We start from the raw sequence: 12,537 nt of genomic DNA, 5'->3' as shown, positions 1-12,537 counted from the left end.
TCACAATGCCTCTTTATGACAAAATGATTGTTTTTACTTAGAAGCAAGGAAGTGGCTTAACCCTTAGAATAAAATTTTCCACACCACCTCAGCGTGTAGTCTCTTTGTTCCACACCACCTAAAAGTGTAGTGAAAGAGGACATTAAAATAATTAAATTCCATTTCTACCCCATAAAGCAGTGTTTTCAAAACTGCATAGAGCAGGATGCAACCAGCATAGTTGTCCTTGGTCTTCAGGTGCAGGACTTAATTGTCCTCTGTGCATGACACATGATCATCATTGGTCCCTGCAAGGGTACTTTAGTTGCATTTATCTTTATTCTCTGCCCCCACTTGCCTCTCCTTATAGGCAACCATTCTGTTTAAATAAGCAAATCATTTCACACATGTGTTCATACACGTATTTTTGTTTTTGCACACCTTCTTTAAATATATGCAAATAGTACTGGACTATGTATCTATTCTCTTTCTGACTTTTTTCCACTACCCATGCTATTTTTAAAATGTGTGCATTTTACTATGTGGGTACGTTGTCAATTTCTTCTAGTTCGGACCCTGTACTCCACATTTCCCTATCTACCTCCCCAGTGATGAATGCCCAGATTGCCTCCAGTTCCCTGCTACATAAATATGCTGTGACAATGATCCCCATAACATGTTCCCTTAAGCACTTGCTGGGAAGTTCTTTGGAATATAGATCCAGGAATAGAACTGCTGAGTCATAGGATATGCACCTATTCTTAAATTAACTGGACACTGCCTAACTGCCTTCCAAAATGGCAGGACCAGTCTCCATTCCCAAGGATTCCTGCATACTCATCAGTACTTGGCATTATCCAAGTACTAATCTAATTTCAGTCTAATGGGTGTAAAGTGATACCTCATTGTTGTTTTATTTTCCATTTTTATGATTAGTACTCTTGGAACAGCCCTTTTTGTGAGTGCTGACCTTGGATTTTCTCTTCTACATATTCTACATATTCTCCAGTGTTAAATAGGCAGAGAAACAAACAAAAAAATTTGCTTGAGTATTTTTGCTTCTATATATTGTCTGTTCATATCTCTTCTCCATTCTTCTATTGAGGTTGCTGTTCTCTTATTGTTACTAAGTTCCATAAGTATTCTAGACATTAATCCCATGTTGGATTTAGATATTTCAAATATCTTTTACCAGTTCGTCATCTATTTGTTAACTTTGTCTACAGTGTCTGTTAAAAGACACTGAGGCATATTAAAATTTTTAAGAGTTTAATTGAGGAAAAATTGATTCCAATCAGGAAGCGCCAAACCAGAAGTGGTTAGGAAAGCTTCACCAACAGGAGCTCTGGGAGAGGCTTTTATAGAAAAAAGGTGGAAGAAAAGTAAGGAAATTGTTGACTGGCTACAGCTTAAAGCCTAGTTAGCTGCTTGTGATTGGTTGCCTTCAGCATTTTGATTTTTTAACCTTGAGGCATTTATAGGCTTAAATTTTGGTTTGCTTATGTAGGTCGCCATGGCATTAGCGCCACATCAGTCTAATGGCCTCCTTATTTTGTTACAGATCCCCAACAGGTCGGTGACCCCTCAGTCCTTTGCCTGGAGTTGCAAATGCCAATCAAATGAACCCGGGTTTGGCATAGCAGAGCAGAAACTTTATTCATTGATCAAGGAATGGTGGAGAGCTTGTGCTCTAAATATACCTTCTCCCCCGGGGGAGAGGAGTAAAAGAATTTTAAGTGGTTAGGAGGCAGGGACATAATCAAGCCTCTAGGAAATGGGAGGAGATTTTCAGGGGCAACTGGGGCACGTGCAGTCTTCCACACTTCTTTGCACACTGCATGGATTGTGCCTAGCAAAGTGCAAGTTTCCCCCCTGGGTGGAGATTTTAGCATAGTAATGAAGCAAAGGTAACTTTTGGACACTGCCAGGTTTCACCTGCGCAGAAACATTTCTGTGGTGAAGTCAGAGCCGGTTCAGGTTGGTTGACCACTGCACGTTCCTGGAAGCACAGCTGTAAAACATCTTTGACAAATACCAGGTGCTTTGAAATAAGCAAAGAGATAAATCAAGGTAAGGATCCTTTAGCTCTTAGGGGCAGGTATGGGTAACAGTTTAAATAATTTAGCATGTCCTTTGTAAATCCTCAAACCTTTATTTTCATGTAATTAACTTCATCAGTTTTTTTACTTAAAATTTGTTCTTTTGAAATGTCGTCTAACCGGTTGTTCCGCACCCTTTGGTATAAAGATAATCTCCTCTAGTATCTTCTATTAATTTCTTAGTTTGTCCTTTCACATCTAGATGTGGAATTTAATTTTTTCCAGTTTATTTTCTTTTCCCCATTGATTTGTTGAACTGTGTTTATAGTATACTACATTTCCAAGCGATATCGATGTTGCCAGTTCAAGAAGCACTCTGAGTAGCAAGATAAGTGAACAGCTGGTTGAAAGAATAGTGGTTAAGGGTGACTTCAGGAGAATGTAAGGGCAGGATGTTGTATTATTAAACATATCAATGCAGAATGAAGTAAAATTCATGCTAATTAGTAGTTTTTAGATGACGAAATGGGGATGGTCTTAGTATCTTCGAAAATACACACATAGAAGTTACTCCTACGTGGCACCAGTTCACAGACACACCTCAGGATTCCCTGAGCTAAATCTCTGAAATACAGAAACAAACCTCGGTTAGGTGATACTGAAAGTTTTATTACCCAAAATATCTATCCCTAGGCAGCTGTTTTACGAACGCCCGGAAGTCCTGCTTTAAAAAATAAGTTCATTCTTTCTCCAACAATTCTCTGCAGAAAAAAAACGCAATGGTTATGGGCATTATATTGCAAATAACGTAGGCACCAGTTTACTTATCTACTTAGGTAGATAGGTGTTAACTGAATTTGAGAAATGACGAGGAAAAAGCATTTTTCTAACTGGTATATTTGCCTTGTGACTGGACAATTCATACTGAAATCAAATCAGTTGGAGAGGGAGCTATGAATACCAACTAGCTGAGGATTTAAAGCGTGTGGGGTGAGGTATGAGTAGCAGAGGAATTTTTTTTTTCTTCAAAACTTGTGAATTGGATTGTTCAAACTGAAGGGGGGTGGAGAGGACAATAAAAAGGCAGAGAATGTTGAGCGTAAAATACTGGGAACTAATCTGATATTCAAGAGGAACTGGCTTTCGCTAGTGGTTTCTCTTGTTTGGCTTGGACAAGTCATTTCACCTTCTCAGGCTTCGGTTTTCGACATTCGTGGTGGGTGTAGGGTTGAGATATCTCTGAGTAGCGTTACTACTTTCATCCTTTGTGGGTCCTCCCCAAGTCGATTTACAAACTCAAAACTTTCATCTCGCCTCTCTGCGCCTGCGCCGAAGAGGCGCTCTCGCGTTAATGGCTTTATTTTGCCTCTTCTGCGCACGCGCCTTTTTTTCCCTTTTAATCCCTTCTCCTTCCCCTCACCCCCAATTGTCAGAGGGAGGTAGGACTTCCTGTTCTTTTCACAGCGACTGCCGGAAGTGATTGCGGGCTAATCGGCGGCGTTTGCGGAGGCTGAAGAGTTTAGGGCGTCTGTACTAGTTGCTGCTTTTGGCGCGAAAAATGCCGGGTCTGGCGGCCGCAAGCCCTGCCCCATCTGAGTCGCAGGAGAAGAAGCCTCTGAAGCCCTGTTGCGCCTGCCCGGAGACCAAGAAGGCGCGCGATGCGTGGTCAGTGCGCAGTCAGGGAGGGGGCGGCCGGCAGGCTTCGCACGCTGCGTTCGGGCGCCTCTGCGCCGCGTGGAGCTGGTCGTGGCCCTCGCTTTGTCGTGCGGCGCTCTTGAGGGTTGTAGAGCCCTGTAGGGTTCGCAGTCAGCTGTCTGCAGACTGATCCTATAGCTCAGGCTGGGGAAACATGAGGGGATTGGAGAGAGATCGGGCTCGCTTCGTCCGTTCATTCTTTACTGCAAAGGGTTTCTCAGCATCTGTTATAGGTCAAGCACTGCCTTAGGTCCGAAGACGTAGAAACGGGTAAAGATGCTGCTTGATTTAAAGGAGCTTAAAGTTAATGGAGCATTAAAGTTAATGATTGCTGTACCAGGTTTGGCAGTATCAAAGAGTAAGTTTTCTGGTAATTTCTCCCAAAATTTAGACATAGTAGGACACAGGACAGGGTACGTTTCTTAACAGTAGGGAAGATCCCCTTAACCCCACCCCTTTTAGATGATTTAAAAATCAACCAGGCTATGACATAGATGACATTATAGTGTTGAGAATAGTACATCTACAGTACCATTAACCCGCAAAAGGTTTTGTTTGTTCTTATTGTATACAGCAAGGGCCCCCAACCGGGCTGCACAGCGAGGCATGAGCTACGGGCCATGAGCTACAGGCCATGAGCTGCGAGTGAAGCTTCATCTGCCGCTCCCCAGCTCCCCATTGCTCTCATTACAGCCTGAATCATTCCCCTATCACTCACATTACAGCTTGAACTAACACCTATCTCCCCCCGCCCCAACCCTGTGGAAAAACTGTCTTCCACAAAACTGGTCCCTGGTGCCAAAAATGTTGGGGACCGCTGGTATACAGCCTCTATTGTGGAACAAATCTCAGAAGAAATCTTCAGATAACGTGAATGTACACCTCTCCCTCCAGCCCCTTTTTGTCCTCACATAGAAAGTAAAGAGATCATAAGTGGCATAGAGGGGGAATAAAGTTGTAGTAGCTCAGTGCTTTTTATTAATACTCAGTACTTTGCAAATAATACTGTGAAGGGAGAATTGAAAGACTACTATGATCGGTAACAATACTTACACACTTTAAGTACTTATTGAACTTTCAGATATTATTTTATCATGATTAAGAGTCTGGGATCCAGTGTCAGGGTTTGAATTCTGGTCCACCAAACCAGCTTTGTGACCTTGAGCAAATTTTTTAACATATCTGCCTCATATCTGTAAAATGGGCCTAATAAAAGTATCTGCCTCCAGGATTACTGTGCTATAAGCCACATCAAGTGCCTAGCACAGTATTTACAGCATTCAGTAAACGATCAGGGAGGGCTAGCTATTAGTTTCACAAGGAGCTTGCTATCCCAAGCAGACAGCCCTTAAAGTTATTGAAGGATATGTAGGATTTAGAAGGAAGGAGAACCTACCTTTCTTTAAATTACTTCTGCATCAGTTATCTCTGACCACTATGGCTTCTCCCAAAATATCTAGAGTCAGGAGTCAATTTTTTTTTGTAGTTGAATTTGGCTTAACTTGATTCTGTGCTAAAATTACATTTTCAGGCCCTTAGAAATAAAGCTGTGTGGTCCTAGTCTTTCCTTTGTGAATTTTATAAGTAAAAAGTTCTTTGATCATCATGAGTGGGGCTCATCAGGCTGCTCTTGGCAGCCAAATGTTTTTTGCTCTTTGTGTTGGGTGTCTTGTGGTTAGAAGTAGATTTACTTAGGTGTATTTGAATGTAGAGCAGAATCAAAATTTAATTCCTCTGCGATAGGCAAAAAATAAAGCTCTTCTTTCTGTCCATTTAACATTAACTTTTTATTCAGTTTATTTCATTATAGAGCGGTATTATTCCTTGGATATTGTCTAGAGGCAATATTTAATATGCATAATTATTTCTTCTAATCAGATTCCTCCGTGCCCCCCCCAAAACTAGTTATCTGTGGGACATTTTCATGGGCAAGGAGGTATCACAGGAGCCAATAAAACAAAGCCATTTGGTATAATAGCATTTTTTAAAACTCCAGTTGTATTCAGTGAGATCCGTGTTTGGCCTCACTCCCCATCACTGTCTTGCATGCTTTTTTACCACTAATGTGCTTAGTGTCTACTTTGTTAGATAACAAGTACATTTTGTTTTATAGCATCATTGAGAAAGGAGAAGAGAACTGTGGACCCCTAATTGAGGCCCACAAGGAATGCATGAGAGCCCTGGGATTTAAGATATGAAATGGTGAGCATGCTACTCTCTTATTGGGAAGGTAATACATAGGCTGACTGCTTCAAATTTGTGTATTGCTTTACAGATTTAGTGATCATTGGGCAGCATTCTGTCTGAAAGGTAGTTCACCTGGTTAACCTAATATGCCTAAGTATCACTGGAAAGATAACGTCTCAGTTTCTAGTGTACGGAATAAATGATGCTAATAAATTAAGAGGGGTGGGACTTCCCTGGCTGTCTGGTGGTTAAGATTCCACGCTTCCACTGCAGGGGACCTGGATTTGATCTCTGGTTGGTAGGGATCCTGCATGATGCATGGTGCAGACGAAAAAAAAAAAAAAATTAGAGGTGTTTGGTGGATTTGGGAAGGGGAGAATTAAGCTTTCAAGAAAGGGCTTGGCAAAGCCTTTAGAGTTATGTTAGAGACAGAGGAATCACGACTTAGGAAGTTCAAAATATTCAGTTGTCTGACTTAAAAGGGAAATGTTCTCTACTTTTTGTTTCTAATCTTGTGAGTTTTTAGGAAGTGTTTTTAAATACGGAGTAGGCAGCACATGGAAGCATTGCTTTCTGCAAAACAGAAATGGAATTGTTGCAGTTTCTTTTGTACCATGCTTTATTCTAATAAAACTAAAACCTCAGACCATTGTTTGAAGAACTTTGAATTCAAATTTTAATGCTGAAAGGGACCTTAAGTGATGTGTATACAATACCACAAATAAATTATCTCCTTTTGTTTGGAACCTCTTCCTTCAGATAGCAACTTGACTTATTCCCTCATTTCAGATCTCTTTTCAGATGTTTTCTCCCTCACTTCAGATCTCTTTTCAGATCTGTTTTCCAGCCTCCTAATTGGAGAGGCTTTCCCTCAACATTCCATCTAAAATAGCATCCGTTCCCCATCTATCCCCACTCTATCCTGGCACTGTCCAGTAGAACTTTCTGTGATAATGAAACGTTCTGTGCCTGCACTCTACAATATGGTAGCCACTAGCCATATGTGGCTGTGGAGCCCTTGAAATGTGGCTAGTAAAGCTGAGGAACTAAATTTTTTGTATGTTTGTTTTTTTATTTTAATAGCCACATATGGCTAGTGGCTAGGCTACACCATTGCCTGCATATTTTGTATTTATTTATCATCCGAATTGCTTTACTTCAATTAGAATGTAAGTTCTGAGACAGAAGGTTTCTGTTTACTCACTGGCATACCTCCAGGATCAGTAACAGTGCCTGGCACATAGTAGGTGCTCAATAGAGGAGTGTTAAATCAATAAATGAGGAAACTAAGGCCTATAGATATGAAGTGACTTCTTTTTTTTTTTTTTTTTTTTTTGCGGTACGTGGGCCTCTCACTGTTGTGGCCTCTCCCGTTGCGGAGCACAGGCTCTGGACACGCAGGCTCAGTGGCCATGGCTCACGGGCCCAGCTGCTCCGCGGCATGTGGGACCTTCCCGGACCGGGGCACGAACCCGTGTCCCCTGCATCGGCAGGCAGACTCTCAACCACTGCGCCACCAGGGAAGCTCTGAAGTGACTTCTTATAGGCAGGGTCAGAACTGGAACCTCTGTCTCCAGAGGCTCCCTCTGCTTGGTGCTATTACTCCCCTGTAAGATCCACACCACACCACCACTTATAATAATAGCTGAGAGATAATGCGAAAGCTACATACCAATGTAGGAGTAATAGAGAGCCTGGCTTCTTTCCCTTTCACCTCTTTCCTGCCTCTTTGGAATTTTACATGTGGCCAGTCTTCCTCACTGAGCTGTGAAAAAGGAGGGATAAGGAACCTGTCCCCAGCTGATAAGAAGTATCACTGTGTAGTGGAAAACAGTCTAGGCTGGAAGTCCTGAGGCTTAACTTTGCTTCTCCTGTTCTCTAGCTTAGCATGTGTTTCACTTTAGCTACATCTATATTCATCAAGACATTAATCCTGTCTGGATTTCACTTTTTTCATTTATAAAAAGAGAACCATAATATATTTTGTGATTTTACACATGGTATGATATCTGTGTATACAAGATATACTTAAGTGCCTTTAAGATTAGATGGTTATTTAAAGAAATCCCATGGTGAATCATTTTGTAAAATAAGTAAATATGGTTGTGGGGAGCTGTTCTTAAAAAGTTTAACTATTGATTATTTCAAAGACATGCAATCTCAACATTTGTACATGATTTCCTTGTTCCTAATCTAACTTTCTTCCTAGTCAGTTTTGTTAGCTGTTGCTTAGGGTTAAGCCTGCCTTGACAAAAAGGGTGATTTTTAAAAATGCTAATTTTTAGGAGCATCAGAAGTCTCTTGGACTTCATGTGGACCTCACAGGTGATACAATTATTGCTATAACTAGCATATATTCACGAGGACCAGAAGATATCATGGTTTTCTATGTTATTGGGACAGAGTAAGAGTGATTCCTGTGTACTTCATTTGTGTATAAAAGAAAATGCAAGAGCTTTGGACTTAGAAGACCTGATGTTTAACTGATTGTACGATCTTGGGCAAGTCCTTAACTTTCTGAACCTTAGTTTTCTCATGTGTAAAGGAGAGAGAACAGTACATGACCAAACTACTTCATTAGAGTCATTATGATGATTAAATGATATATGTGTGAATAGGCTTTGTAAACTGTCAAAGAGAAACCAGAACAGAAGCCATATCTTGGGAGTCATGGATAGCAGACATTCTACTGAGGTCTGTTTAATATATGTCCTGATTATTTTTGAATCCTGGTTACAAAAAGAAGAATCTGAATCCACATAGGGCCTTTCCAAGAATTGAATAATCATTTTAAAATTTTCAGCATAATACTACTTTTGGAGGAAGAACATGTGGTTGGATCTACATTGGTCCCAGGTGTCCTATTTCCCTGGCCCCCATGGGGAAATGGAAGGACAGTGAAGTCAAAAAAAGACTCTCAAGTTAAGAGTGGATAGGTGGTGGCATTCAAACTAGAATCTAGGTCTTTTTTACTCTCCAAATCTCAAGCACTTTATACTTCACTCCTTGCACTTAATGAGATTTTATTCCAACGTATTCATTTTTAGGATTACACATAGTCTTGAACTTCAATCCTAAAACTTTATTTTGAATGCTAATTACAAAGACCTGTTGTTGAAATGCATAGGTGTATATAACTCAGAAACCAGGTCAGTGACTGTAGGGTAAAATCCAGTGCTACTGTCTGCACTGTTATTTGGTATCTCTTAGACTATTAGACCACATTTTTCCGAGGATAGCTTCAAAGGAAAAATATTTTGCAATCTTAGATCTTCCCAGTAATGATCATGAAACTTCCTTAATTCAAAAACCTTTGTAGATTTTAATGTTATTTTCTAAATAAGATAGATCTTAATTGTACCTTGAATCCAGTAAATTGGACTTAGTATGAAAGCAAGTGTACCTTTATAATCACCCGAGGAATGTTTTCCAAAATTCACAAGCCTGAGCCCTGAACTGTACCGGTTGACTCAGAAGCTCCTAGATAACTTTCAAGTGTCCCCCTCTTTAGAACCACTGGCTTAAGCTGAAGATGTAGTAGGGATGGTATAAATAAATATAAATTGTCTAAAGATTTAATAGCGGCAAAGGCAGAGACTTGAAAATTACTCGTAAGGAATAACAGGGTGTGATGGTGGTGATTCTAGTCACTTCTATCTTTTGACTGCTTCTTTTACTGAAAGAGAAACTAGAGGAACCTAAAACCTGCTTAGAAATGTAAAGAGGAAATGGCTGCTGGTATCTTTCTGCCTTTAGGAGCCAGGAGGAACCTAGAGAATCCAGCTCGGGGGCTAAAATCATTGAAGGAAATTAAAGGACCGGCACTGAGTGGTGGTGATACTCAGTATTTATTAAGCTTAACAGAACTTAATAGTTCACACACACAAAACGCACAGAGAGACAACTGATGATGTATGAAAATATGATCCTGAGAGTCAAGAAAAAGGGTCATTTCTGCTATTTGAACATTTATTCATTCAATAGATATCTATTGTTTAAAACTCTAGAAAATGCCAAGATGAGAAGACACAGGGTCTCTTCTGTCAAGGACTTTGTACCCAGAGGCTTTCAGTGGGTAGCCCCTCCTGATGTATAGTAGCCGGTAACAAAAGCGGTAGCAATGCTATATAGACTGCTATCTCTTGAAATGTTGAGTGGCTTCATTTTTGCTTATCTTTAAGTGTATTCTTCCTTTGAGCCTTAGAAAAGAGAGAGTTTATATATTTATATTGTTGTTAAGGCTTATCTTCTTTTCTAAACCAAATGCAGGGAATAGCTAGGTGAGGGAAGCGCTTGAATTAGACTTGAAGAGTTGGCTAGCCCAAATTACTCAGTTACCTTTATAGCATTGTTCCTGTCTTCTGGGATGGGGGATGGGGGTGGGGGTGGCATGGCTGCCAGCTGTCTGGAGAGAAGCCTGGTACACCAGCAACCCCATCCTCTGCTGCTCTCCCTTTTTGATCTTTCCAAATTCATTTCAGAAGTGTTACCCTTACTTTGCCCTTGGGATTGAGTAACTTTCCACAGGAGATGCTTGTGTACAGAGCTGACCTTCTGCCTTCCACTTCATGGATCTTTGCCAAACACTTGAGTTAGAACGGAGGAGGCTACAGGTCTCTTCTCTTTAGTATCTGCAAAAGTAAACTCCCTTAGTCTTTTGTGGAAGATGTTTTTGAGAAAATAAATAAATGTATAGTTTTTACTTCAACAAAGCCTTTAAAGGTTAAACCTTGTAATGGATTGAACAGTTTCCGTGATGTTTTTATTTAAACAGAACTAGAATTTTAAAATGTGGATCTTTTATTTCATGACTGGTTTAGAATAATTGTGGCAGTTAGTTAATAGTCCTCAGCTGAGGCATTCATTTCTAGCATCTTAATTCCCTGACTTCATAGGTCTGACATGATGCTTGAAACCTGACTTTCTAAAATACATCTTTTTCTGCAGGTGGTCTGCTCTGGGAATTAATAATTCCTGAAAAATGAAGAAGATTTAATAACTTTGGGAGCTCTTTGATGAACATTGATAAATTTAAAAGTATTTATAACTTATTAAAAAAAAAGAATATCCCTGGTCAAAAGTCTTCAGGTGTGTTTCTTTTTGTGTTCCTCACATGGCGTTTATGTATTTATTTTTCTTAAAGAATACCTGTGGCCATAATTCAAAAAGAGTTATGTACCACAATGTTCATTGCAGTTCTATTTACAATAGCCAGGACATGGAAGCAGCCTAAGTGTCCACCGACAGATGAATGGATAAAGAAGATGTGGCACATATATACAATGGAATATTACTCAGCCATAAAAAGAAACTAAATTGAGTTATTTGTAGTGAGGTAGATGGACCTACAGACTGTCATACAGAATGAAGTAAGTCAGAAAGAGAAAAATAAATACCGTATGCTAACATATATGGAATCTTAAGAAAAAAAAAGTTTATGAAGAACCTAGGGACAGGACGGGAATAAAGATGTAGATGTAGAGAATGGACTTGGGGACACGGGGAGGGGGAAGGGTAAGCTGGGACAAAGTGAGAGTGGCGTGGACTTATATATACTACCAAAATAGATAGCTAGTGGGAAGCAGCCGCATAGCACAGGGAGATCAGCTTGGTGCTTTGTGACCACCTAGAGGGGTGGGATAGGGTGGGAGGGAGACGCAAGAGCGAGGAGATATGGGGATATATGTATATGTATAGCTGATTCACTTTGTTATAAAGCAGAAACTAACACACCATGGTAAAGCAATTATACTCCAATAAAGACATTAAAAAAAAAAGAATACCTGTGGGTTCCTCATCTGTGGATTCAACCAACCTTAGATCAAAAATATTGGGGGGTGGGGGTGGGTGAATTCCAGTAAGACTTGAGTTTGCTGCTTTTTCAACTATTTACATAGTGTTTACAGCTGTTTACATTGTATTTACAAGTATTTGCATAACATTTACATTTTATGTATTGTAAGTGATCAGGAGATGATTTAAAGTATATAGGAGGATATGCTTAAGTTATATAGAAAAACAACACCATTTTATCAATATATAAGGGACTTGAGCAAATGCAGATTTCAGTATCCACAGGGGTCCTGGAACCAATCGCCCAGGATCCTGAGGGATGACTGTGGTATAAACAAATCTTGTAATACAAGCCCTGTGGTCCTATTAGCTGCTTATGAGCTAATGAGACAATTGGTCATATTCTGTCCAAGTAAATGGAGTTTTAGATCTCAACAATAAAAGACACTGAGAAGCATAAATAAATGAATATGTAGGGTTCATGTATCACGATTGGAAAATTGCCTCTTACAAAAGAGCTGAACTAAAATGTTCCCTAAGATTCCTTCCTAGTTAATTAAGAGCATGGCTTCAAAGTGACAGACTTAAGTTCAACAGCTGGCTATGTGACCTCAAGCAAGTCAACTGTTTGTGTCTGTTTTTCTCATCTGAAAGAAAACAGAGCAGCAATACCTAAGTTACAAGATTGTGCTTACACATTGAAATGGGGTACATAAAGCATTTGGCACGGTAACATTCAGTGTTACTAACACTCTCTAATTCTTTGTATTCGTATTTTTCACTTTAATATTCGTTTGGATGTAGAGTTTTTATTTTATTGATAGTAAGCACTTTATAGTTTTCA

At 39.9% G+C, this 12,537-nt stretch overlaps 1 protein-coding gene across 1 annotated transcript; it reads left to right on the top strand.

Annotated features, from left to right (window-relative positions):
• Positions 1-3,426: 3,426 nt before the first annotated feature.
• COX17 (cytochrome c oxidase copper chaperone COX17) lies at positions 3,427-11,529 on the top strand. Its single transcript, XM_030857464.2, has 3 exons — positions 3,427-3,683; positions 5,827-5,915; positions 10,848-11,529. The coding sequence occupies exons 1-2, from the start codon at positions 3,577-3,579 to the stop codon at positions 5,909-5,911; spliced, it is 192 nt and encodes a 63-aa protein (XP_030713324.1). The 5' UTR covers positions 3,427-3,576; the 3' UTR covers positions 5,912-5,915; positions 10,848-11,529.
• Positions 11,530-12,537: the final 1,008 nt, after the last annotated feature.

The sequence above is a fragment of the Globicephala melas genome, chromosome 4 (genome assembly GCF_963455315.2).
Source record: "Globicephala melas chromosome 4, mGloMel1.2, whole genome shotgun sequence".
Lineage (NCBI taxonomy): Eukaryota > Metazoa > Chordata > Mammalia > Artiodactyla > Delphinidae > Globicephala > Globicephala melas.
This window is presented reverse-complemented; position numbering and strand designations above follow the sequence as displayed.

Coding starts and splice junctions, on each gene's coding strand:
- COX17 (XM_030857464.2), top strand. CDS start 3,577: ATGCCGGGTCTGGCGGCCGCAAGCCCTGCCCCATCTGAGTCGCAGGAG. Junction 3,684..5,826: donor AAGAAGGCGCGCGATGCGTG/GTCAGTGCGCAG, acceptor TTTGTTTTATAG/CATCATTGAGAAAGGAGAAG.